Source organism: Pezoporus wallicus, unplaced genomic scaffold (assembly GCF_028554395.1).
Source record: "Pezoporus wallicus isolate ANWC-B61680 ecotype Strahan unplaced genomic scaffold, APGP_CSIRO_Pwel_v1 contig_8047, whole genome shotgun sequence".
In the NCBI taxonomy this organism is placed as follows: Eukaryota; Metazoa; Chordata; class Aves; order Psittaciformes; family Psittacidae; genus Pezoporus; species Pezoporus wallicus.
In genome coordinates, this window is record NW_026639548.1 from 3146219 (window position 1) to 3172236 (window position 26018).

The 26018-nt window shown below is 40.4% G+C and overlaps 1 protein-coding gene and 1 long non-coding RNA gene across 4 annotated transcripts in view; one reads left to right on the plus strand and one right to left on the minus strand.

Annotated features, from left to right (window-relative positions):
- Positions 1–3562, plus strand: part of LOC130602244 (uncharacterized) — a 61536-nt gene extending 57974 nt beyond the window's left edge. The window contains exon 2 of the long non-coding RNA XR_008972856.1: positions 2968–3562. This is a non-coding gene — a long non-coding RNA (uncharacterized LOC130602244). The remainder of the gene's footprint in view (positions 1–2967) is intronic.
- Positions 1–26018, minus strand: part of ADGRD1 (adhesion G protein-coupled receptor D1) — a 140521-nt gene that overhangs the window by 4081 nt on the left and 110422 nt on the right. For all 3 annotated transcript variants that reach the window (XM_057414921.1, XM_057414922.1, XM_057414920.1), the window contains one exon: positions 20713–20804. In XM_057414921.1, coding sequence (XP_057270904.1) covers positions 20713–20804 — 92 coding nt within the window. The remainder of the gene's footprint in view (positions 1–20712; positions 20805–26018) is intronic.

Sequence of the window (26018 nt, forward strand, 5' to 3'; positions counted from 1 at the left end):
TATGCCAAATACTGAAATAGCTCATGTGTCTTGGAGGTCCCTACCAATATGTTGGTGAGAAAATGAACATGAGCCGGCAGTGTGCCGTATCCTAGGCTGCATTAAAAGGAGTGTGACCAGCAGGTCGAAGGAGGTGATCCTGCCCCTCTACTCTGCTCTTGTGAGACCTCACCTGGAGTATTGTGTGCAGTTCTGGTGTCCTCAACATAAAAAGGACATGGAACTGTTGGAACAAGTCCAGAGAAGGACCACAAGGATGATCAGGGGACTGGAGCACCTCCTGTATGAAGACAGGCTGAGGAAGTTGGGGCTGTTCAGCCTGGAGAAGAGAAGGCTGCGTGGAGACCTCATAGCAGCCTTCCAGTATCTGAAGGGGGCCTATAGGGATGCTGGGGAGGGACTCTTCATTAGAGACTGTAGTGACAGGACAAGGGGTAACGGGTTAAAACTTAAACAGGGGAAATTTAGGTTGGATATAAGAAGGAAATTCTTTCCTGTTAGGGTGGTGAGGCACTGGAATAGGTTGCCCAGGGAGGTTGTGAATGCTCCATCCCTGGCAGTGTTCAAGACCAGGCTGGACGAGGCCTTGGGTGATATGGTTTAGGGTTAGGTGTCCCTGCCCATGGCAGGGAGGTTGTAACTAGATGATCTTAAGGTCCTTTCCAACCCTAACGATTCTGTGATTCCCTGATTCTGTGATTCTAGGTTCACTCGGCTTAGCTTGGAGGTCTTGGCAGGTGGTATGACAGCTGAAAAGCTGATATAACTGAAAACATAAGAGGGATTTTTGGATTTGCCTTAATGAGTTGTGTACAGCATGTGTGTTACAGTGAAAGACAAAAAGAAACAGTAGTATACCAGAGAATGAAATCATCACATTAGGTTCTCTGAGGCAGCTGAATTCCAAGGACCAAACTTTATATAGAGAGTAAAAACAAATGGAAACACACAGCAAAGAAAGGCATTGCATTTAGACTTATAAGATCATGGTTAGGTCTCTCCAGTGTATCACTGCCTCCTACATTAACCACCAAAGAGCTGTGCACTTTCTAAACAGAGCTTATTTCCTTCATCAGCAAAAGGAATTAAGGGCAGCCAAACCTCAGAGCGCTCAGGACCCTGTAGAACAGGCACAGGCAATATTTTAATCTGTCTTCTGCTTTGGCATAAACACTGCTAATATCTCTCTGCAACCCGCTACCACAGAGCCACTTCCAAGGCAGACAGGCACAACTGATAAAATTAAACTCACAAAGATTATTGCTTATCCCACACAACTGTCTAACTCCTTAGGAAGCCCTCGGAGCACCATTTCTGATTCATGCTAATGAATTGCTCTAAAGAATTGTACCTTTGTGCCTGCATATACCCTGTAATATTCAAGGGTACCATAGTAATAGCCCTACGGAGTGTTTCTAGTGTAATCACAGAAAAATGACAAGATGACTGAATTACTCTAAGGAAGTCCTTGCCACAGGATGCTATGGACATCTAAAAAGGAGCCTATAAATACTCAGAAGACAATTCTGTTCTGGATTATTAAATGTGACAATTCAGATGCAGCTGCTTATGCAGAAAGTCCCTAATCCTTTTTTGTGCCGAGATAGGAGTATGTGATCAAAGAATCACTCTGCCTAACCTTTACAGTGGATATACAGGGTTGGATGGACCCCCAGTCCATCACTTTAATCTGGGATGGCAGTCTGCCTGTTCTCGGCAAATCCATCTGGCTTTTTGATTAAAACATTAAACACCTTCACAAAACAAGCTGTTTTCACATCAGTTTGACCCAGTAGAGGCAGGGTGAAACAGAGCAGGGCTAGGTGACCACTAAATGGAGTTAATAAGTCATCCCTCCCATTTTCCCAGCAGTGGGCAACTCAGAAGTGTTCATGACATTCGACCACTCTGTAATCACTCACTCAAAACCCACCCTGAATCCCACAGGGTAAAACATTCTTGCTGTCAGTACACTACTAACCAGGCATCCAGTGCAATTTTGCCTGTCGGAGATGAAGTCAAAACTTGGCACACCCAGGCACCAGATTATCAGTGAAGGCTCTCAAAGGACAAACTTGCTCCTGGGCAGCCGAGTACAATTTTGGTGGTACAAAACAGAAAACACAAAGGAGGGACCTGTCCTCATTTGAAACATCCTTGAACCAACAAGGCAGATCTAATCCGTACTTACCACAGCACTTACAAACACTTTACTCCTGCTGTAGCCCACAATATTTAAGCACATACTTAAAATTAAATGTGCTTAAAATATTCCAGTGAATTTAGTCTATGGCACTATTATGGATAAAGAAGCCAAGAGGGCAGTGGGGGAGCAGGGCTAATGAGAATCCAAAAGTCAGTCCATAATCATTAAAGCTGTATTTTTTCCAGAAATCAGCACGTTTCTATTTAGCTGGAAACCTATGCAAGACAGAAAGTTGTTTTAGGGAGATTAATATCCTACTGCTGCCTCATACAGCTAGAAAAGCAGGTTCAGGAGAGGTGCACAGAGCTGCATGACAAGAGAACACTTGTAATTACAACAAACATAAAACAAATGAGGAATTTGTACAACACACTTCTATGAAGAAATCTTCTAATTAAACTTGGAGACATCATCTTCATTTCCGTGACCTGAGCACACACATCATTATAGCCTTGATTAAAAGTCTGTGTGGAAGAGCTGCACAGGCTTCAGGTTTCAAAGGAAATCTGGGACAGGGAAGAATCTGGAATCTTTGTATATATATATATATATATATATTCCTGTATTGATTCATATATTTATGTCCTTGGCCATGAATATTTGTGCACAATTCAGTGTAATTCTGCAAAGGGTTTGTTCAGCCAGAAAATGAAGGAATACCTTAAAGCTGGAGCTCTCCTATTTAATGAAAAATGTATTTTAAAAGGTACAGTTTGAAAACAACTGAAATAAGTTTGATTTCTGTGTTTTTCTCCGTTAAGGTTAAAGCTCATCACCTCAGCTCTGACACAAGCTGTGCTCCACTGGGAGCTGCCAGCAGTAAACTTCTTGCAATCACCTTTGTGCAGAAAAACCTGTGTAATACTACAGAGCCCTCAGGCCTTCAGGAAACTGCATCTGTGCAAGACCTGGGACTGGAGGGAGGATACACCAACACCTGGAAGATGGATTTAGGTACATTCAGGTTCCACGAGGGTTTAAATGTCCTCTCTAACCTAATACAGCAGGTGATTAGTATGCCCAACACAGCTACACTTGCAAAACTGGCTTCATTATAAACCACCCTTTTTTCTTTATCTCTTTTGTGCTCACGCTCTCAATTTGTAGTGAATTTGCAGTTCGAATATAATTTTCCCCAGCTGGTTTGTTGCCAAAAATAAGTTTTCATTATTTCTTTTTGAGTCAGAGCATAAAAAGCTTCATCTGTAATTTGTAGCTGGGGGCAGAATAGTGTGAGTTACTCAATTTCAGTGTTTTGAAAATCATTCTTGCAGTTTGGATTTTCAAGAGCTTTTAACATAACAAATACCTTATATATTTTTTAAAACTCATCTATTAATAAAGACTATTAGGCACTGTTAAGCATAGGGTTCAGCACATGTGCAGCAGAAACACATAGCTAACAATAAAAGCAAAATACAGACGTGGGATTTTTCACGCAAATGCACTAATGTTTCATGCACACCCATTTAGAAGAGCAGCCGTATGAGGGTGAAATTCACTTATGGCCATCTAAGGGTCAGCTTTGCATGGATATCACTTAAATCTCATTAAGTCTTTTTTTCTTTTGCTTAATTACTGCACAGCTTCCTATGGTTGCATGCTCTGGATTTCATACTGTGTATGAAATTACCAGTCAAATGTGTTTATCGGCTTTACTCACAGAGCACTCAGCTCTAGTGCTCCTGGTGCTCTGGTTTTCCCTTCTCCTTCCCCCTCCCCTTCCCATTCTTATTTCATTTTATCTTTGAACTTTAAAAGAGAAAAATACTCAATGTAAAACACTGCATCAGGACACCATTAGGGTGGCAAGGTTAAAAATCTCAGCAATACAGAAGTTACTGTTCCACTCAGCACATTAATTCTGATACACTGCACATACTTTATTTTAATTCCCATTTTTCTTTGCTACATGAATATTTTAGTAGATTAGTTCTAGTGCACTAAGATACAAAGCACGATGAAGTATGTGTTGTTTTTGGAGAAGGAATATTGCATATGACTAAAACTGTTCAACCTTAAAAGTCACTACCATCACTTGGACTTGTCTGTGGCACTGCTGACATAAAAAGCAACACTGTGGCAGGGGCAGGTCTTACTCTGCAGATATTGAGGTCTAGCCCCACCAGGGCTTCATAAACCTTGCTGAAATCTTTGTCCTTGTACCCTAATGTGGCAGAAAACAGATCAGCCACTGCCTTATAAAGGACCTTCTACATTTCTCCTGCATGCCTCTTCTTGTGCTCTGGTTGTTGAAACTGGAAGCAACCTAACAGCCTGCTTCTCACATACACATGGAAAAGCTCAGACATTGTTACTGTCCTGCAGTCTAATGGCATTCTGTTGGTGAGCTTTCTATGTCTCGGCATCTATACACACTGACTGACCAGCCCTGGAATTAATTAGGAACAAAGCAGAACCAGGACAAAGATTTCTTTCATTCTTTCTATTCTTTTCTTTTGCCAATGTATTTATTTTAAGTACCTGTTATTACTCTGACAACTTCTGGAAAATGTGAAGTATCTTGAGTCTGATTACATCTTTATATCCAGAGTATATATTGAACAGCCTTTGGGATATTACTAGCTGTACATGGACTACTTAGCAAGTCACTCTACAGTTAGGGTTGTTTCTTACTCTGCCCCAACACTAACAGTCTCCTCAGCTGGGCTGCAGAGACTCCTGAAGCTCACCAAGAACCACTCTTTGCCATGACTTTCGATTTCTTTCAGCTTAGTATGGTTGTATTGCTAAAAGCAGTCAGGCAGCAGAGGCTGCCTTGCACACACTGCTGGCCATTGCAATTTCATACATAGTCCCACTCACCTGAGCACTCCCTGTGCAAATCCCCCTGTTGAGGGGCAGGGAGGAGTCCTTTGAAAACCCTTAGAAATTTTTCTGATACACTTGTAAAGATAGCAGTAACGTTATTCATTAATTGCTAATCCAGCTCTCCATGTAACATGCACTCACCTTTTGAATCTCCTGGTGAAAAACAGTATTTTTCTTCCCGTTTCCTATTGTTTAGTTTCATTCTAATTCTAGAGAAGTAATGCTTGCTCACTGCCAGTTTCTTCAGTTGGCTTGGGTTGCTTTTGTTCTCCATTCACTTCAGTGCAGGATTTTGTATTTTCTGTCTTCCTCAGTCAGATGGACTGTTTGTTAGCCAGTGTTTTACGCCAGCTGAGCTCCTGAAGCATGCACTAATCCATCAGTAGAGGAAGTCTTCCGTGTTGGATAATTATCATAGCTGTATTGAAGTCCCAGTGTACAAGAAGTATGGGTTTCAACAGCTCTGAGCCGTATTTTCATGACCAACATCATATAAAATCATTGCACTGTTACTAAGTTACTAGAACATTTTTCCAAGAGCAGGGTTGAGCTTTATAGTTTTATTGCATTTGCAATTGGTTTGGAACAGATCTAGTCAACTGAGATTGCTCCCTTCCCCTTATTTGATCTCTGCCCTTTTCTGCTATTGCCCTGAGCACACTTGATATCTTACACCCATGCAGAACGACTACACTGACAGCTACAAGAAAGAAATTTCACTGCTTGCAGAAGGAAAACTTTATTACATCTGTGAAGGGACCCCTAATTCACAACTCAATTTTATTGGTCATATATGGAGCACTAATCCTTTTTAAGACTTCTGACATCTACTCTTCAGTCATGATGCCTGCTGAAGTAAGAACTAAATTCAGACCCATAAGGCAAGATTATAACTGGAGGAAACACTGTCTAAAAAAGGGAAGTCCTTCCCAAGTCACCAAAATCATTACCCTGACAAATAGGCCTTTCAAATGAAATTCCTCTCACTAGCCCCTTTCAGGAACATCCTTTGCACTTAATTGGTAGAAAAATAAACAAATCCAAACCCCTAACATCCCACAACAATGCGGTGAGAAGTTAAATTTAGCCTCAGTTTCCATTCTTGTTACAGCTCATGTTCATTAACCTCCAAGCTAGGAGCTGTTGGGAAATTACATGCAGCAATTCTAACTGCAAATGAAAACGTTTTTCATTCAAGTTGGGCAGTGCACACCTTGATTGCTCTGAGTCACCAGTGCTTGGGCTTCCATTCCTTCCAGTGCCTGAGGAATGGCATTCCTTGGACCATGGCATCAGAAGCCCTGTGTGCTGCTGCTCACTTTGTTACCCGATTCTCCAAGGAGCAAAGAAAGTGCTAAGTGAATTAGGTGGTGAGTTGCCACCCACACCAGACAGACAAATGGAAGAATACTGATATCAAGTCATTGTTTTTAGTGAACTAGGCAGCCAACAGCAATGAAAACTGTCACAAGTCTTTGTGGCTGATTCAAAGCCACTGGTATAATTTGGAGCCTACAGGATCAGGCTTCCTTTCACTCCTCAGTAAAAAACAACCAAGTCTCAGCAGTGCAGTGCACTGTGGATGGTATGAGCAGCTCAGCAGAGTAGCCAAAGCACAGATTGGAGTCAATCCCTCAGGCTCCCTTCTAACTTAGCAACCAATTTACTCCACACGCAGCATGACACAGAGTAGGTGTTGAGGGTTTTTCAAAACAGAATTGATCTGTGCACTCTGCAGCACACCTTGATCTCTCAAAAGCACTAATCTCAAAGGCCAGGTGTGGATTTGAATTCTGCTCCTGCCACAGAGCAGTAGCTCATAAACTACATGCACCTTTTTCTCCTCCTACACTTTGTCTTGGCTATATAGTCAATAAGGCTGATGGCCCAAAGAATGTCTTTTAATTAGCACATAAACAGTTCCCAACTGATCTTGGGTGATTTATAGGGACAACTGTAATAAATTTAAGAAAAAAATAAAAATAAAAATAAAAAGACAAAACCACTGGTAAGTGCAGATGCAATTTCCCATTTTCCCAAATGTTATTTGCCCTTTCAAAGTGATGTTGTGAAACTGAGTATGAAACATTTACAGATGCTTCAGATCATTGCTTTCTGGTGGGTGCCATTTATAATCCAGGGAAGATGCTGCTATTCAGAAGTACTGCAGCTATGAAAAAAAAACAAACTAGGCTACAACAGCAACTAAATTTAGATTGATTTTTCTCATGTGCATGGGAAGAGGGTGGCATTACTCCTTCTCTGTTACACTCGGTGTACAATGCCCAGCTCTCTCACCACAGACCCTCGTAAGAACACCGATGCTGTCAAAGCAGTGCTACTTCTCATAAGTCTTCCCAAAAGCTAAAGCTGCCTTCAGTAGATACAGCTTTTGCCCAGAGTATAGGTCTGGGCTCAAATCACTCTTCTGCCTAAGGGACTGTAATTCCAAAAGAGTACTTAAGACTCCCCGCGTGATGCTCATTCTTGCCTACCGAACCGGCTCCACTTACATTAAATACTGACATTTTCACTGGGTCAGGTGTACCCCACAGATGAGTCATGGGGCAGTCCCCTGAGAGAAGCAAGTCCTTCCTAATGCTTGCTTTATTTTATACTTACAGTAAATATCCAGTGGAGCAGGGACTGAAATTCAAGTTTCCCTTCAAATCCCCAGCAAGCCTGAAAAAATTCTGACAGTGACCAGAAATGGCGGTACCTTAAGAATTTCAAAGCTGAGAAGGCAGTTCCGGGGGCTGGCAGCATTGAGTTTCGATTTCAGCACCTAACAGGGGATTTAGGAATCCATGCCTTGCTAAGGCCTCCCACAGCAAGTCCCATGTCACCTCCATCACATCGTGATCCTAGAACTAACAAAGAAAAAAAATACTTCCCAAAGGAAGTAGTAAATACTTCACTAAAACATGTCCTTCTCCTTGTCTTTAAAGCAAGCTATTAAATAAAATGAAGAATTAAAAATGTAATATCCTTGCAAGCTGAGTTTTCAGTGGTTAATATTTTCCTCGGGGAACAGAATTTGCTAAGGAATTTTTTTCCATTCTCTTTCTAAAATATCTTTCTTCAACATTTTTGGACTCTAATTTTCTCACTGCAGTGCTGCTGAGACAGCATCCTCTGCCACTTGATGTCCAAGGTTACAGCTAATTTTCCACTGAACTTTGCCATTGAGTCATCAAAGAAAATAAGAGCTTATTCTCACAGTAGAAGAATGTTCCACATCCAACCAAGGAGTGTGAATATTTGGGTTTGGATGAGGCCATACAGTACCTGCACCAAGAGGCTCTCTACCACAGGATACTCAGGTGTTCATTCCCAAGAGACACCCGATAGCTTCTCTGTTCCGAGTTGTCTACATTAAAAGCTAACTGGCAGCTTTTGCTAGTGAATAGTCTTGTTGCATATTTGTACTTTAATCATCAAAACATTGTGTGACTGTGCTTCCTTTCATGCTCTGCTTCCACTGAAGCATCACCTGAACCTCGGGAACAGCCCCATGTAACTGAATATGTTTTCTCTTTTCCCATAGCAACCTCCAAAAGAACATGCAGTATAAACATTTCCAGTTAGACAATCACTTCAGCTCTGCTGAGGATCATCATAGGTGAGCAATGAGACAATCCGTTTATGTACAATCATTTGCAGGAACTTCACCATCAGTGGTACATTTCTTTTACGTGCAGGTAGACCGAAGGGTTGGCTGTTTGCTGCAGTCACATGTTACACTTCTTGTAAACCCCAAAAATGTGGCTGCTGGAAAAGTTTTGGGGAGACTCGGGTAAGGGGCGACAGAACAGATTTCCCAGTGGTTGGTGCTGATGATCGTGGCCAGAAGCCAAAATCATCAAATTCTCAGAAAACCATGTGGGAAATTAAAGCAGTTTAAAATGAACAAGCCCTGAACCTTCCAATAGAGAAGATTTATGAACTTCCTGAACACAAACGGTTCCCTTCCCAATTTCGTACAGTGTTTGACTCTTCCTTAAAAGCTGGTTTTGGAGTTACTTTAAAGGAAGTAAGAGAGGGAAAAAACTAGAAAATACTACCCACTTCCTCTTAATTCATTGTTTTAAAAAGAAAATAAATTGCAGTGTTCTAATGCATCAGGTCTTTTCATATAGCATGCCTATTACCAAGCGGCAGTTTGTTTCCAAAGGGGGAACAGTTCTCTTCTCAGTTTGCATCTTACAGAGAAAGCACCCAAGGAGAGAGCAGCATTTTTTTCCTCACAAGCAGACAACAAAAACCGTGCAGGAGGATTTGGTTTATCTGTACGCAGTAGCCATGAGCTAGTCCTGGGTTGGAAAAGGTCATGGTATTATTTACGTTTCTAGGTCAGACAAAGATATCAAGTAATTAATTGCCAAATAGGACCATAAAGTTAGCTATAGGAGTGACATATTAATAGGATAATCTAACCTTAGCTCCTCTGGACACTCTCCATATGTGAAAACAGATGTTCCTTCAGACTCCCCCCTTCTCCTAACAGGGACCTAGCGCCTAGCTCTGTGTTGGACTCAGCCCAGGAGAAGGAATTTGTTACAACAGCTTATTCCCAGAAAACTCATTACCTGTTTCTTCCAAGGACAAGGCAATGGAAATGTCCCAAAGGGCTAGATCCTGCCTGTGGGTGCCAGATGGACCAAGGCTAGATGTCATCTACTTCTTTTCTCCAACATTTGCACCTAATTATTTCTTCCAATACAGTCTCCATTGTTTTCAAAGCTCTCAATGCAGGACTTCTTCCATCTCATTACAACTTTCTGTGTAGACCGTCCCCAAGTATATTGTCAGTGTGAGGCATGAAGCTATATTAGTCCAACACTTACTATTTTTAATTGGCTAAATCTCTGCAAGTCATCCTGAAACAATGTACTCAAAATTAGTCTTATCACACTATTTACAACCATTTAAATCTTTCTTAGAGTTATTATATCATGCAGTGAAAATCTTTGTTTTCCTGGCAGTAAACTGAGATGACAGACCCAGTGCCAATACAGAGGGATAGTCAAATTGCAGACCTTATGAAAAGGACCTCATAGTGCTCGCTTACCCTCACAAAACAGATTTGAGGAAAGAATTCACACAACTGCAATACCGATATGAAAGGACACAGCTTGTTCAGAATGGACATGCAGGGAAAAATAAAGGGTATAGCAAAACCGAAGACCTGCTCAGAGAGCCAGAAACTATAGGTAGAGAGACTTTTCAACATGCTCTGTATAAAAATAAAGGCAAAGGAAGCAGGAATTGTATGGCAGCACACATCTACCTTGGCTTTCCAAACCAGGAGGCCAATGAGGATGGTGCCTTTTTTCCCCTAAACATCTCAAGAGTTGTCCAAAGCACAGGATTAGGAGTTAACACAGAGAGACATGCCTGGGAAGACTGAGAAAAAACAGCCTCAAAGAGATGGGCTTATTAGAAATCTGTAGGTCTGGCTCTTAGCTTGAAGTCAGTGGGGCTCATAGTTTAATTTAGGATGATGAAGTAACAATCACATCAATCCATACACAACGTTTCTGTGGAATAACATTTACCCTCCAAGGAGCTGAACTCTGAAAATGATCTCTTGACCTAAAAAGTCTCAGTGACCCTTAATTATTCAACATTACCAAAAGAAAGATCATTCTCCCATTTCCATGGCAACGGTACAAGTGAACAGCAAAAGCTATCAAGGTCAGGCATATAAACTGAGAAAGAAAAGTCATTTTCTGTGTAATGGTTCATATGAGTTTTAACTGCAGTAGTGGCAAATAAATAGCCATATACTTGCTTGATCACCTGTCTCAAATGTACATAAGGGGAAAAAAAAGAATTGCTGAAGTACAGCAATCACTGCCTTGCTGTTTGAGTCTGACACGTGCTCTAGTGACTGCTGCTTTGGAGGGGAATGCAGACTGCAGGAAAGCATTCAACTATGCAGTGCTGTAATATGAGGAACCTGATTTCTTATGAAGCCAGCATTAAAGAAGCTGGTCTACATACGGCTTTTATTGTGTTGATCAAAGTTCAGGTCGTAACTGCAGAAAAGCTCAGGTAGAAAAGTTAAAGAAGTCAGAATTCCTGCCTTCTCCCAAGGACCTGCTGCACATGGAAACATGAAAGAATCTTACTACCTCCCTACTGACCTACTCACAGCATCCAGGAGCTGCCATGCCAGATCCTGTCCCCATCTCTTTTCGCTATCACCCTTTGCAACACCTGTGACATCTCCAGGAGCAGGTTTGCAGGCTTTGGCCAGCTCTGGGGTATGGAGGTGCATGGCTGATGGGGACCTGTGCCAGTGCCAGCACCAGTGGCTGAGGCTCTTGGGGCTTCCTGGAGCCATCTCAAGCCCTTTTATTAAGATGCTGTAGTACTGGGTACAGCTGCAGTTCCATATACATTATGAAAATGAAAAACGTGGCCATTTCTGAGTTTCTGAGCTAGGGATTTGCTGCTTCTGTTGTTCTGTACAGTGGGCTCAGACAACAGCTCATGGTAAGTTCCTTGATGTGGCTCCATACATATTTTATTATTGCTTACTTTTTTTGAACTAGTAATCTGAGTCATTACTATCTCTGCTCACATGAGAACACCCAAGGCTGCTTTGTTCTGTTGCTGTATTTGGGTATTCCCTAGATTTTTAATATCTTTATTAAAATAAGGTAACTCATTTGGGAAGGCAGCTGGAGAAGCTGTGTGGACTCACAATAAACACAGCAGAGTTAGAGAACATGGCTCTTCATGGGGTGACTGCAGCACCTCCCTTCAAAAATCTCACTATTCCTGACATTCTCATACTTTCAGTTACCATCTGACTTACTCACTTTTTGATTATTTCTAATATTCCCTGAAAAGAAGGGCATTTTACTCGGTTTCTTTCACTAAAATGTTTCTGCCTCACATCTATTTCAATTGAAAAGAATTGGGCATAATTTCCAATTTCTATTTCCAAACACCTGTAACATTGCTGCAGTTAAACACATTTTATTACTTACCTGAAGATAGTATATAAAAGTTAAAAAGGATTTTGATTCTAAAATAGGATATTTGCTTCATTGTAATTACCTGTATTTTTCATTTATTTAATTTTATTTTGAGAGCATGCTGTCAGGAAAATACATAAATCACCCTTAGCTAAGAGCTCTGTCAGGCTGGGGAGTGATTTACAAGGATGCTTAGAGCTCTGCACAAGGTGCATGTTTAAATAAGCATTTACTTTCTGCAATGCCATAACTATAATATTTGTCTTATTATTCTGCATAAAGCTGACACAGAGTTCCAGGATTATAAATTGCAGCAAGGATGTAAATGCAGCAGTTCGAGCAAACTCTTGAAGTTATTGCTGTTCACAATGAATTGCACCATTTTGTGATCAACAACCAGCATTTAATTGTTACCCTGGTTCAGGCATAAAGCTCTGACTCATGACACTGCACTTCTCCCTACCAGTACTTCCATGGCCTGAAATCTGATCTATAATTAGGGCATTTCTAAAACAAAAGAATATGAACTTCAAAGCTCCGTTTCACAGCAGATTTTCAAAAGCTGAACCTTTCCGTTGCTGTAAGTCCAAAAAGAAGACAAGCTGTTCTTTAGACATGGTGGGGGGGGGGGGGATGACACCACACCTGCATTGTTCCCATACATCACTATATCTATCACTAACAGCATCTTTGACCCAACTCCTGAGTATGCTGGCACCTTGTATACCATAAAAGACTCATCAGGAATGATTCAGCCTTTGGCATGAGAGTTCTGTTCTCATTAAATGCCATAATAAATCCTGATTTGACTTAAGGAGGTCCTGTCTCAATGCAGTGCACCCACAAGCTCCTACAGAGAGTAGCTTTCACCTGCAGCAACTGCTCTTAGCATCCTTCAGGGACTGCTAGGGTGAAACCAAGAAACTGAATAAGCACAACATAGGATTCTAGACACTGAAGGTGGGAAATAGCTAAAGGGTGGCTTGATGTGGCCCTTTCCCTCATATCCTTCCCTTCTATTACTGACTCCATCATGCTAAAAGCAGTTTTATCACAGGGATTTAATAATCAAGTTTTAATCAACTTCATTCCTGCCTTCCTGAGACTCGGATATGAAAACAACAAACCTGCCTAAATGTACCTAATGAAAAATATTTTATCCTTATACTCAGAAAATCCAGCATCTCTTTAATACCAAGTTTTCCTAGTATATTTTGTACCTGTATGTTGTATCTCAGTGCCCTTCCTACCACAAGACAGAAATAAGCACATGAGTATCAGAGCCGCTTGTTCCTTTGAGCCTACGATCAACAGGCCCCGATCACACTGGAGTAGTAAATCCTGTTGAAGGAGAAATGACAGAAAGCAATTGCCACAAAGGATGATTTTGTCTCAGAAGGAGACAACTATGAACAAAATGGGCTGCGCAAAGACTCACAATGTTATCTTTGCCAACTCAGCCACAAGGCAGAATCCATTGTCACTCCTGGCACCAGAATTAGCCCTGCAGGCATTTGTGTGACCACTTATGAAAGCCATTCAAGGAAAGACAGACACTCAGCAGCTCTCCAGGTGATCAACTCCACTGCTTTGCAACTCCCTTCCCACTACTGGAAGCTTTAGGATATTTGAGTTTTAAGCCTATTACTAGTTGTCTTTTTTACTGTGGTTTTGCAGTAAATGCAAACATAGCAGCTATGTTTTACATACTTTAAAACTTGTATTACTCCTAGCAAGATGTGCCTGAAATTCACCTGAATAATCACAACATGGCCTGGAGCCTTTCTCCAGTGCTGTGACTCTTAGCATATGTGGTAAAGAAAGCACTACACCATTACTGTCATTATTGTTGCTGAAAGATTAGCACTTCCTCATTTATACTCTCATTGGCAACATTCAGACCAATGTTATTTTTAGTCTAAAACTCTGAATCTAATAAAGAGATGCCCAAATTGCATTTGTATTTGTCATATTCAATGAGCCAAAATTTAATTAGATTGAAGACATTATCATTGGCAGAAGCACTTGAGCTCACTAACTGTCATTGCTTAATACTTTAATTTTAATTATTTCCTTTATTGCCAGTCAGTTCTCCTCCTACCAAGAGTTTCCATGAGCTGCATCACTCATGCTGTTTGAAGTCATGTTCAGTGAACATGCTTCCTTACAATTAGAAATTGTCAGAGGAATTGCTGGAAGCAGATCTGGCCTGCCACACTGTTCTCGTTCAGCAAATGGGAAAAGCTCTATTCCCCTTCAGCAGAGCACACAAAAGTAAGGAGTTCCATTTATCTGAGGGTTGCAGTGTAGCATGTGCCACCCAGAAAGGCACAGAAAGGATTTTCTAATGCTATGGATTTTGAATCCCCATAGACTTTCAGAAGAGTTTGAAGATTATAATAACCTGCTCTTCATCCCTCTTGGAAAGGGAAAAAAAGAAGAAAAAGAAATTCTCTAATGGTCTCCCAAAGGGGTGAAGTTCAGTTGTGGAAGGAGATGATGGTATCTCCTTTGGCAGGAGAGCTCTCATGAGAGCTTTGAGCAAGTGCCGTGATTGACAAATAAGTTCTGTGATAATGAAGGGCTGCACAGAATCCTTTGGAAGAGAAGTCTTTGGAAACCAAATGACACGAAACAGGAATGGACTCACAAGAACTAAATGCAACAAATGCACAGGATCTTGCAGAATAACGTTGAAAGCACCATAACCATCATCACTACCCACTAAGCTTGGAGGCGGGCAGCGTGTTTATAAACACAGTGAAACAGTGATGCAGAGTCATGGCATGGAACAGATCACTGATTAAACGGATGAGCAATTTGCCACAGTGCATTCGGCTTGCTGCAGGGATATAATAGATGACTTTGCAAAGTGCTTTAGAATGGTCGATTACACGGTTAAACCATACAGATGTCTGTGGCATCAGGAGCTGCTGGAGGACAGCCCTCTTGTATTTGTATATGTCAAAGACAAAATCCTTCTGTACAGCTTACTTGGTTTCAAATAACCAAAGTAAGGGTGGGATTTGCATTAAACCCAAATACTCTGCTTTCAGTTTCATGCTGAATGGCTGATGCTATATTAAAAAATGCTGAATAAACTAACCCAAGATCTTACATGACTTGCTTGCCCTGCTGAGTTTTCCTTGCTCCTGTGCACTGCAGCTACTGCCATTTGTTCCGATTTTCAGTCATTAATTTAACTAAGCAGAAAGAATGTTTTTCCTTCACCTAATACAGAACTAAGAGACTGTTTTATTATTTTACTGAGTGAAGATTAAGCTTTGGGGGATGAAGGAAATATAAATGAAAGAAAGAAGAATGGGGTAAAAAGCTAAGAACTATCTCTAATTTTGCCGTAATCGCTTTCTCTGTGGCTGATGATGATAGCTATCACTGCTGGTTCATCAGCTTCCAAGTGTACACTTTAGAAAAAAGATGGAGGTTTTTCCAGCTCACTGGGCTATTTCAGAACAAGCAATGAGAAAGTATTCAGTAAGACTTGGACTTGGCAATTTAGTCAAGAAAAGTTAACGAGACTGTCTCTTCTAGACAATATAATGCAAAAGTGACTCTGGCTGGCAACGTGCAGTGGTGTGGCTAAGCGTGGTTTCTGTTTCTAGACTAAAACTGCTGTTCCTGCAGCAGAGATGTGCTTTGCATTTCTCCCTCTATATTAACATTAGTCTTCATGCAAAACTAAGATCTCTGAAAAGTATTATTATACTTTAACCTTTGTAATCCAGGAGACGCATAACTCACGTAATCAAACAACTACCTGTGACAGACTCAATCAGGAAAGAGCTCTCCCCATGGGAAATGAAATGTGCACATTTCCAAAACACTGTCAGCACTGGATCTCTTTTCTCACTGTGTCAGAGAATAACTTCCCAACTAAACATAGCAATGAGACTTTAAAGGAGTAAAGCAGCAAGACAAAAGCTGCGTAAGCCCCAATAAGAGTTAATGAATGCACTGAGTTCAAATAAGACTTTACATGCAGCAGAAATAAGTAAGAAAAATAATTCAAATGGTCCATAACTGAGAAATGTAATCATGTGGCTTTTCAAGCACGTGAGCAATTCCATTAATCTGCTTTACTTGCATTAGAGAAACTACTCATACACGTAAACTCAAATATATGATTGTTTCCCTAACAGAAGAATGGCTAATGCAACTAAACGTTGTATGCATGCATTTAAATGTTTCAAGACACTTCATTCAGCACCTTATAAGCTAAAACATTTAAATTTGCTTTTGGTGGAAAATCTGTTCCCTGGATGCAAAACTTTCTCAGAAAGCACCATTTGAATTGTTACACAAAAGTATTTTGCTGAGAGTCAATAGCTGATCATCTAATGAAGGGTTCCAATATAATCAGTCACAACCAACTGAAAGAGCTTGTGTTCTACACGTGTTTAGTATGCTGCAAAAACAACACAAAAAAAGCGTTCTTAAATAAAATCAAGTAATAAATGGGGGTGAACAACAATTCTTTGCTCAGCTCTTAACAGTAAACTGCACTTGCAGAATACAGTTTCCAAGACTAAAAAAGTGACTATTTTCACACACACCCAAAAATTCCTTCACCAACAAGTACTTACTGTTCGGATTGTCACAGGACTCCATTATGCATTTCTTAGCATCTCTGATCATACAATGATTATTAATTGTATTCATTCTGCCTGAAAGTACTGGGTGTTTTGCAGCTTATGTACCATAATCCCGTATTTTATTTTGGGGATGCTGTTATTATTTACTCTGAACAAACAGACATGTCCACACCAGTATCTCTGAAACTAAAATAAAATGTCCAGCAAGATGATGTCTGAGATGTCTCCTGTGACAAGCAGTGGCTGAACCTGAGGTCAGTCAGTCGATAATGCGCTGCACCTTATGCTGGGTGAAATGTAAACAGGGAAGATAAATAATAAATTAATTTTATGATAAAAAATGAATTTTATTCACAGCTTCCTTTTCTGTTTTAGCTGTTAAACATGAAGTTTGACAGATGCTGCCTTCAGAGCAGAGCACTGGCTCACCCTGATGCATATTCTGTAGTCACATTTGAGTCAGCATTTGAGAGGACCTGTTGCCATATGGAAAATCAGGGACAATTACTCTAAATAATTACATCAGTTTACTGCTGCCTGTTGCCAAGAGAAACAAGTCCTGTTGGTAATATCCACTTGTGTTGCCAAGTAACTTAATCTGGAGGGGAAACTAAATATGCTCCAGTACTAGCATTTCCCTAACAATAAATATCCTTTCTAACTGATATCATCATGGCTCATAACCACATCTTTGTCCTGGTAATTTCCTAAGGTAATCTCTGCTAAGTTATGGGTTGGTGACCTCAGAGGTACAAGTTATCACACCTCCTTGAGACGTGCTTGGAGATGGTATCCAAGTACAAATAGGGCAGTCTAGGCTTCCTTCCCTAGTCTCTGGGGAGAAAATGGAACTTTTTAAGGCGAGTGAGATTTAACAGACTAAATGAACTGCATGGCAGAAAGCAGATGGTTTTGTATTGATGAGGAGGCCCAGGGGAGATGGTGTTGGCTTTACTAAGCTCTGGAGCTAGAGAAGACAAATCCAGGTTAGGCACTGTCCCACCCAGGCTGCCAGCAGAAAGGGAAGCCAGTCCTGGTTAGCATGTTTAAACTTTTCCTTTGGCAGCAAAGCCTGGCCAGAGCGAGCTTGTTCTGTAAAACCTGTAGGCTGGGATTTTCAGACTACAATGCTGTTTGTATTTGAACTCAGCACAGCTGCAAGTGCGAGTGAGGCCTCTTACTCAGGAGCTTAAAGCAGACAGAAATACTGGCTGGAGTTACCAAGGGAAGACAAACTGGTCCTGGCACCTCCCTCACGCTCCTGCCACAGGCACTTGCGCTGTTCTTCAGCCAGTCCTGCTACGCCTTTCAGGTCATCATCACTCATAAACTTCAAAACCCTGCTGTTTAAGTGCCGTCATCCAAATTGTTATAGACAGCAACTTACTGTTTCTCATTGTGCTTTCCATTTGAATTTCATTCCAGCTAGAAAAGACAGCACCAGAATCCCTCTTTTTGTCCCTCTCAAGTTTATTGCATTGAGCAGGCTTCCCCTCCTCAGCTGCTCACACTGCAATTCTTGTCTTCTGTCTTTAGCTTTCTGAAACCATTGAACACAGCCCTAAAGAAACCACTTCTGCTTTATGCACCACTTCACCGCAGCAAACAACTGCAACGTGGTGACAAGCGCTTTCTTGTCTCACTAAAGTCACTATGTGCCATTTTAATTCAACTGTTTCTAAAAAGTGCTTGATAAATTCTAACATATTGTAGCTTCCCCATAGCTAATAACATGAACAGCACTATTCAGATGGATGCCTGACAGGCCCTTTATTTAAGGCTTATATTACACAAAGCACTTTGCAGTCTTAAGTGATTCCTCCCTAATCCAATTGAACTTGTTGATTCAAAACCTACCCTGCAGTCCCTGATGATGGTGACTTGACAGAAACTACAGAGCTTCTTGTGATTTTCTGTTTTCTGTGTGCTGTCACCGATTTGTTTTGCTGTGCTTATGCACTCTCACATGTTGACAGCCTCTAATCAACATCTAGGACCCTGTGGTGGTTGGGGGTATGGGGTGTTTTTCACTATGAAAACCAATCCCATGCAGCTGTCAGAACAGAACCCTCTTTTTTTTTGTTCTCTTCTTTTTTTTTGGAAAAAGGTACCACAGAGAATGACTTCACAACGCACATACAAACTTCCCACCTGTACGAGGAATGCCGATGGCAAGAAAATGAATTCCAGTGTTACAAAGGCCTTATCTTCACCTTTGTTCCAACAGACCAACTTTGTCCATGACATCCTCTGTACATGAAACCCCTAATTCTTCATGCCTCACCAGTATGTTGAATCAGGGTATAAATACTCTCTGATTTGGACAGCTCTTTGGACAGCCCTTCTCATTTCAGATTTTTTTCAGAGGACCCCTTTCTATAATGAGATCTACAGAAGAAGAGAATGTTCTGCTGTATTATATTGTTTACCTTCAAGTATATTTTATAGAATTAATTTAATTCTGTGAGGAAAACCGTTCTGTCAGAGCCAATTAACCATTGAATGCTTCCAGATGTATCTTCCCACTGATTATCATTTGTCTCTATTTTTTTAGGTCAAATCCTTAATCTGTATTTTAAAAACTACCTGGCACAAGGAACATTTTCAACCAGGGTGTCTGGAGAAGTCACATTTCCAGTACAGAGCTCCGCCATTCCACTCAAACCATTTTACTTGCATAAACACACGTAGTTTTCTTTAAAGAAATTAACATGTATTAGTGCGCAGGGCACAGCATGTATTGAATCAATTCTTTGTAATACAAATAAGGAAATATATAAGTACATAGAGAAATCTGTGTAGCATCTCTTGTACTAATGGAGGTTGTTCCTTTGTCGTCTCGATTCTAATAATGTGTACAAATTGGCATTGACAATATACAGTTATTTGCTTCCTAAAGTCCTAACTTCCTATGTGTTTCCGAAGGTCACAGGGACTCAGCAAACCTGAAATAATCATTTTAATTCCCAGTCTTTTTATTTCACTACAATGCAATTATCTGATAGATTTTTATGTAGACTTATTTACCGGTTTTCTTTTCCTGTCGGGTAAGTATACAGTAACTAAATTAACTTCAATTAGGTAACTGACACCAATAGTTAAAACTTAATGGCATTTTAAAAATTACATAAGTAATCCAAGCATAAAAATTATTCTTTACGATACCATTTCAGAGCAGTGGCACCAAATCCTTACCATACAATAGCCTATGACTCAGAAGCATTAAACACATCATCACATTTTCCTTCTACCTAAGTTACATATTCCTTGAGTTATATACAGTGTCCTTTTTTTCCCTTTTTATATTTGGACTAAAGCATCTTTAGAAGATAACAAAATACAAAACAGAATATTCAGCATCTTTATAATCAGTGTATTAAATTAGGTCTTTAGTTATACATATGCAACCCTATGGCTTTTAGAAATCAGAATTTTCCCTTTTGTATATGCACACAATGATATGTCTGTCTTGTGTTTCCCTTCTAGCCTTGCCAGTAGAGTATTTTAAAGATGATACACTCTCAGACAAGCCATCATCCCAAGAAGCCCAAAGCACCTTGATATAGAGACCCACTTGAATTTAAGCACACATTTAAATCCAGCATAAGTCTGTGCACTTTTCAGTACCCAGAGAGTCTTAAAGATAAGTGTATGCCTAATTTTTATGCTGAAAGGGGGCTAGAAGCAAGGTGTATCCTCTGAAGGAGCAGAATATTTGCAATACCCCAGTACAGATTAATGATGCTCTTTGAATACAGCAGGAAGAGGAAAGCCTCCATTAACAAAAGTGCAGACCATGAATCAACAAATGCTGGTAACTGTAATAAGCAAGAAAATACTTCAGCTCATGGTGAACCACCATTTTCATCCTGTGCTGCATTTGGCTTTCAGATAATATAGGTTAACTGGCTGCACTGAAGAGAATGACATGCCGTCTTTAACATTACTTGCCTTTTACTGAAGAGGAAGGATATCAGTGTTCTGGGAGAACTCCATGATACATGTCTGTATGATACAACACTGCTAGTGTGAAATTACTAGTTATAATATAATTTGCATGAGAAAAACTTACTTGAAGGCATTGGCATCTCCATGGACCTTGTAGTTGTCTGCACTGATTCTTGAGATAACTCTTGTGACAGCAATGAGAATACCAATATTGACCTGAAGAAGGAACAAGACTTGGTTAGGACAGTGAGTATCGACTCTGTCAGAGGTGCAAACTGCCCTCAGAATGTATTGTACAAATACAACAGAAAATAGGAACTCTCTGTGTTGTATTTATTTGGCAAACGAGGTTTCCAACTTTGGACTGGCATAGCTTGAGTCTTGTCAGTGGATTTCCCTCTTGCTGCAGTGGGTTTTTTCTGCTTCTGCTTTCTTTCCTTCAGGAACAGTCCTTGCCTGTCTAGGATAAGGCTGGATTGATAGATTGCTTCACAGCTAAAGAAGTGCTCAGCATCCCTACTGTACAAATAAATACCTTAATAGTCTACTACCAGCTGACAAATCAGACAGAAACTTCAGTGAGCAGGGCCATGTGTCTGCGTGCTCTTTGGTTTCGTGTTTGCATGCGGACAGACTTCAGAAAGCACTTCCCAGTCAGCAATTCCTGTTTCTTACTGAAGTCTGTTTGCAATTTAAGCACGAGATTATTTTAAAAAAGCAATGAGGAAAAGCCTGAACTCTGCTCTTCTAAAGCCCTGCTCTTTTTGATGTCAGGACCAACGAAATGAAAAGAACTCCCACCCGAAAAGTAGGAAATCTTGAAAAGACTAAGGCTGAAAATGTCTAACAAAAGAGAGTTTGCTCTGGCATCACAGGTGAATAAAGAAGAAAATCTTTACCACTTAAAGGAAATGTGGCAAAGATTGTCTTGCTGTGCAAGGACCTTGGGTTTAAAGAAAAAAAGGGAGAGAACATTAAGGTGAAAGATGCATTTTCCCCTTCCTGTCCGGAGTTACACATCTGCTGCAAAGCTGAGATTTAGCATCAAGTTAAGAACAAGGGTAGACAAAACTATGCTGAACTAAAGAACAAAAAGAGAAGATTTAAAATCATGCTGTTCCTCAGTTAAAATTCAATCACTGTATCCTATTTTGACACATATCTTGTAATTCTCAGGATGAGAGGGTGAATTACAAAATGTCTGACAGCAATGGTTTCATTGGTATGTTTCAACTCTGACCACTCTTAATTTTAGATTTCTAAGAGCAGATCATCACCTGTGTAAAGTAGGAACATATCTGTGATAGTTCATTTCTGCCACAGCTTTTTAGCCTGTTCAAAGAATACCTGACAGCCTTTCAATTACAAGTGCACTTGTTCAGTCAGCTTTGCAGAGATGAATGAGAGGTGAAATCAAAGGCCTTGGGATCATTTTCCCTATTCCCACCAAATCATATTTCGTAAATAACTTTTGTAAATTTACTGAGGTGGTAACAAGCCTTTTTGAGAAACCCATTTATATGCTAAATATGCACATTAACTGAAGCAGCAAATGAGGAACCTGACCAAGTCAAACTCTCTCTTCCCTCTCTTCTCCAGACTGTCCAATTTTCTGACACATTGACCAAATGACCATCATCATTACTCCAGCTTTCATGGGAATTACACAGAAAATGCCTTATACCCTTTACTTCTTTCCCGACATACTCTCTTTCAGCAGCCTTTTATAGTCTTTTATCCAAAGTATCAGTCACTTTATTAGTCACATTTTGACACCTCCTTGTGGATGTCTCACTGACAGTTCAAGTTTACCCTGCCACAGTCCAGAATCCCTTTGTCTGATGACTGCAAACACTCCTGCCAGCTTTACTAAACTCTAATGCTTTCTTCCATTCCCAATTCTTTTTAGATACTCCCAGCTTTTGCTTTCTGCATAGCATTTTTAAAAATACACAAATTATGACTAAATAATGTACGTTAAGGTACTCTCCCCAAAAGTGAAGCCTCATTCTTCAACTTCTAAATTTCCTACATCCCACAAAAACCAATGAAAGTTGTGAATGATCAGCACCAGCACCTGAGCACTCAGCATCTTGTAAATTCTCTCTGTACTGGACATGAAAGCTAAAATCTGGTCATGAAAACAGCACAAGCAGGATAGTCTTGAAGGAGACAAAAATTTGATGGCTTGCTAAAGCACAAAATGTCCAGCATTTCTGGCTGAATTTTAGTTTCTTCATATAAAAGACATTAAATTGAAAGTTAATTTCCTAGGAATTCTGAATGTCCTAAAGTGGAAATTTAAAAAGGCCTAGAGTTTCTCTTGTGCAGTCAGTGTGAATACGTGTCTTTCCAGGGAGCATCAGTAATACATTTAAAGATGAGAAGGAAACATTGTGCTCTCACTGCTGATAAAAACCAATGTACTTGTAAAATTAGCGAGGAACCATTACACTCCAGTTCCCAAGTTCTGTAGTTAGATTTCCTGAACTACTTAAAAATTTTGGCGTAGGTATTTTGAGAAACCACAGTTATCCCATCCAGCCTAAACAAAGAGATTAGCTACAAATGTCTGTCTCTGTTAATGTTTCAGTAAGTAAAGCATGGAGGTATTTCCACTGCTCTTATTAATGGGAAACCAAAACACCGCCACTGAATTGTTCTTCCAGTGATTTTTTTTGGCATCTGATGTAAATACTTTGCCAGTGATTTGAATGGGAGAGTGCTTATTTGATGAAACACCCATTGTGCTTTAACCTGTATCAGAATGTTCAAACTAGGAGAATATAAACATTTAGATAAGGGAACTATAAAAAGCTGCTGTTTCATACTCTTCTGAAAGCCCACATTACCTGACGGTTGCCGTGCCTAAATTACACAGGAATTTAAGAATACTTTTGTTTGCAGGTACTGGCCACACTCTACTTACAAAAAAAAACCTAGCTCAGAACACCAGTGCTTGTTTCCCAGCTCACAGGATTCCTTTCAAGGCAGCTTATCCAACCCCAGCCACTTGCAGATCTCTGTGAAATCAGCAAGAGCTGCCAGTTCCCATTACTGTGGGGCTTGATCCAACACCCACCAGGGCCCATGGAAAAATCCCAATGACATCAGGGAGCTCTGGCTCACTGTAGTGAGAGCTTCATCTGACTGAAAATTACCAGATCAGGAAGAGAGTTAAATGGGTAAAAAGGACCTCTTTCAAAATCTTCTCTCATCAAAATGTTGAGGGACCAGACACAGTGAGACAGATTCCTTCCTCACTTCGGTTTTCTCTTTTTTTTCTAGAGGTTTCGCCTAGACTTCCTCCAAGTCTCATGAGATTTTTGTTTCTTCTTTAGTACAGTGCAGAAATCCCATGTGTAAAACCCTCCGATGTGGTGTGTTGCATCCTAGCCAAGAAAAGGCTTGGCAGCACAAAGGAGCTATAAACAAGAATAAAACATATTGCTTTAATTAAATCCATTGACCAGCTTTCCTCTAAAACCACAACTATTTTAGGCTCCACTTCAGTTTTGGGCAATGCTACAAGGAATTATAACTGACTCTTCCAATCTAAGGTTTAACATACTTGCTCATGGCGTGAGGCCTTACTGTGACTGCAGTGGTTGCACACCACTGCTGCAAGCTGTTGCAGCTGCAGCCCATTGCTGGGCAGATCAGCAGTTACTGGGTATTCTGCATTTCCAAACACAGCTACTTGATTAAAATAGATCAGTGTCAAAATGATTTTTGAAAAGCCTGATTCCACTTTTAGCTATCCCTGAGCAATTCCAACTACAGATGGAATAGACTAAATTGAGTTATTTTAGACTTCTGTGTACATTATTTCATATTAATGCATGTAGTGTCAACACCAGTCAGAGCTGAATAGCAGAGCAAAATTTCAAGGTTTGAAATACACAATAATTAATAGAATGTAACAGATCCCTGACTTCTCCTCTTTCCTAATATTAATCCTTAATTTTTAATTTCTTACAGTCTGTCCTCTTGTTCAAAAAAATGTCACATGCTTTCCTGTTAAGAAATTTAATTTTAAAACGAAAGGAATTTAAGTTTAAAACAGTGTAACAAAGGGGTTTAGTAGCTGTGGTCTGTTTATTTATGTTCAAATCCACCACAGCACTGAGCTATATACTTGATTTCAAGGACTCTGAGGAATCATACCGTCTCGGGGCCTTTAAACACTATGGGTCCAATTCTGTCACCCTTCCCTGTGATGTCTAATAAGGGACACAAGTTGTCACTTTTCCATCAGTGGCCTTAGGTGCAGAGTTAGACTCTCAGCATACAGAAGTCTGCAGTGGTACATAAAGGTATGAATAAATATCAGGAGGAAGAGCGCTTACTTTATCAGGTATGATCAGCAAGTATAAGGAGGAGAATTTCTTTTATATATCGAATGTTCATAAGCAAGTACCAACTAAAGTCAGTGATGGCAAGCTCAGCCTGGGCCTCAAGTTCTTTGGAGTCCTATCTGAAGACAGTAGTTACAAATCCCCCACATCATCAAATCCTTACAGTATGCTAATGGAAATCATTTAGCTCCATAAAAATGCTGTTTATCTGTAAGACTTGTAAAACACACCAGACAAATAACTACTTGCAGAGAAAACAACAGAAAGGACTTGTCACTGCAGCCAGGTATCTTCCCCCACAATGGACCATTCACTGCCTGCAGCACGCCCACTGCTCCCTGTACACAGATGCTTTCCACAGAATTTCCTTAATGCTGCCATATCTATGGAAGCAGACCAAGCCAGCAGATGGTTGATAACAAACAAAGCCTTCTGCCAGAGATGTAATGTCTTGTTCCAAACATTCAGGTGCTTTGTCAAGTTTCTTCTTCCTTTGAAGGCATATCCCAGGCCAACTCTGATTGAGCATAGCTTGGCCTTCAAATCAATAGCAACAATTTTTTTGCATAAATGCCTTAAGAGAATGTAGAGGCTTGAGCACTGTGGGTGAGAGAGAGTGATCTTTAAACCTTCAGATGCAGGTAGAAGCCAAAAGACCTACTCATAGAAGGAAATATTTCCTTCATCACATCCCTTGACTCAACGCCCAAGGAAAGAGCACTTTGAGTATGGGAATCCATAAAGGGCTGGGAGGTTCTGTGAATTACTCCCTAGAAAAGTATGTGCGTTTTTTTTCCCAGTCACACTCCTACCACATCATTCTGTTTGAAGGCTCCTTGATGTCTATATTGCCTGTGGCAGGACAAAAGTAGACTGTGTCTGCCTAGTCTCTAGGGAGTGGCAGCTGAAAAGGTCCCCCTGTTTTCTTCACAGCATAATCCTTTTTTCTTGGCAGAGAGAAACTGTGGATGGAAGTAGTCAAAACCTGCTTTTTGAGAAGCATTTTCAGAGCTAAACACTAGTTCATGCAACTAGTAGCTGATTTGTTATTTAAAGAGCACAGGCACACACA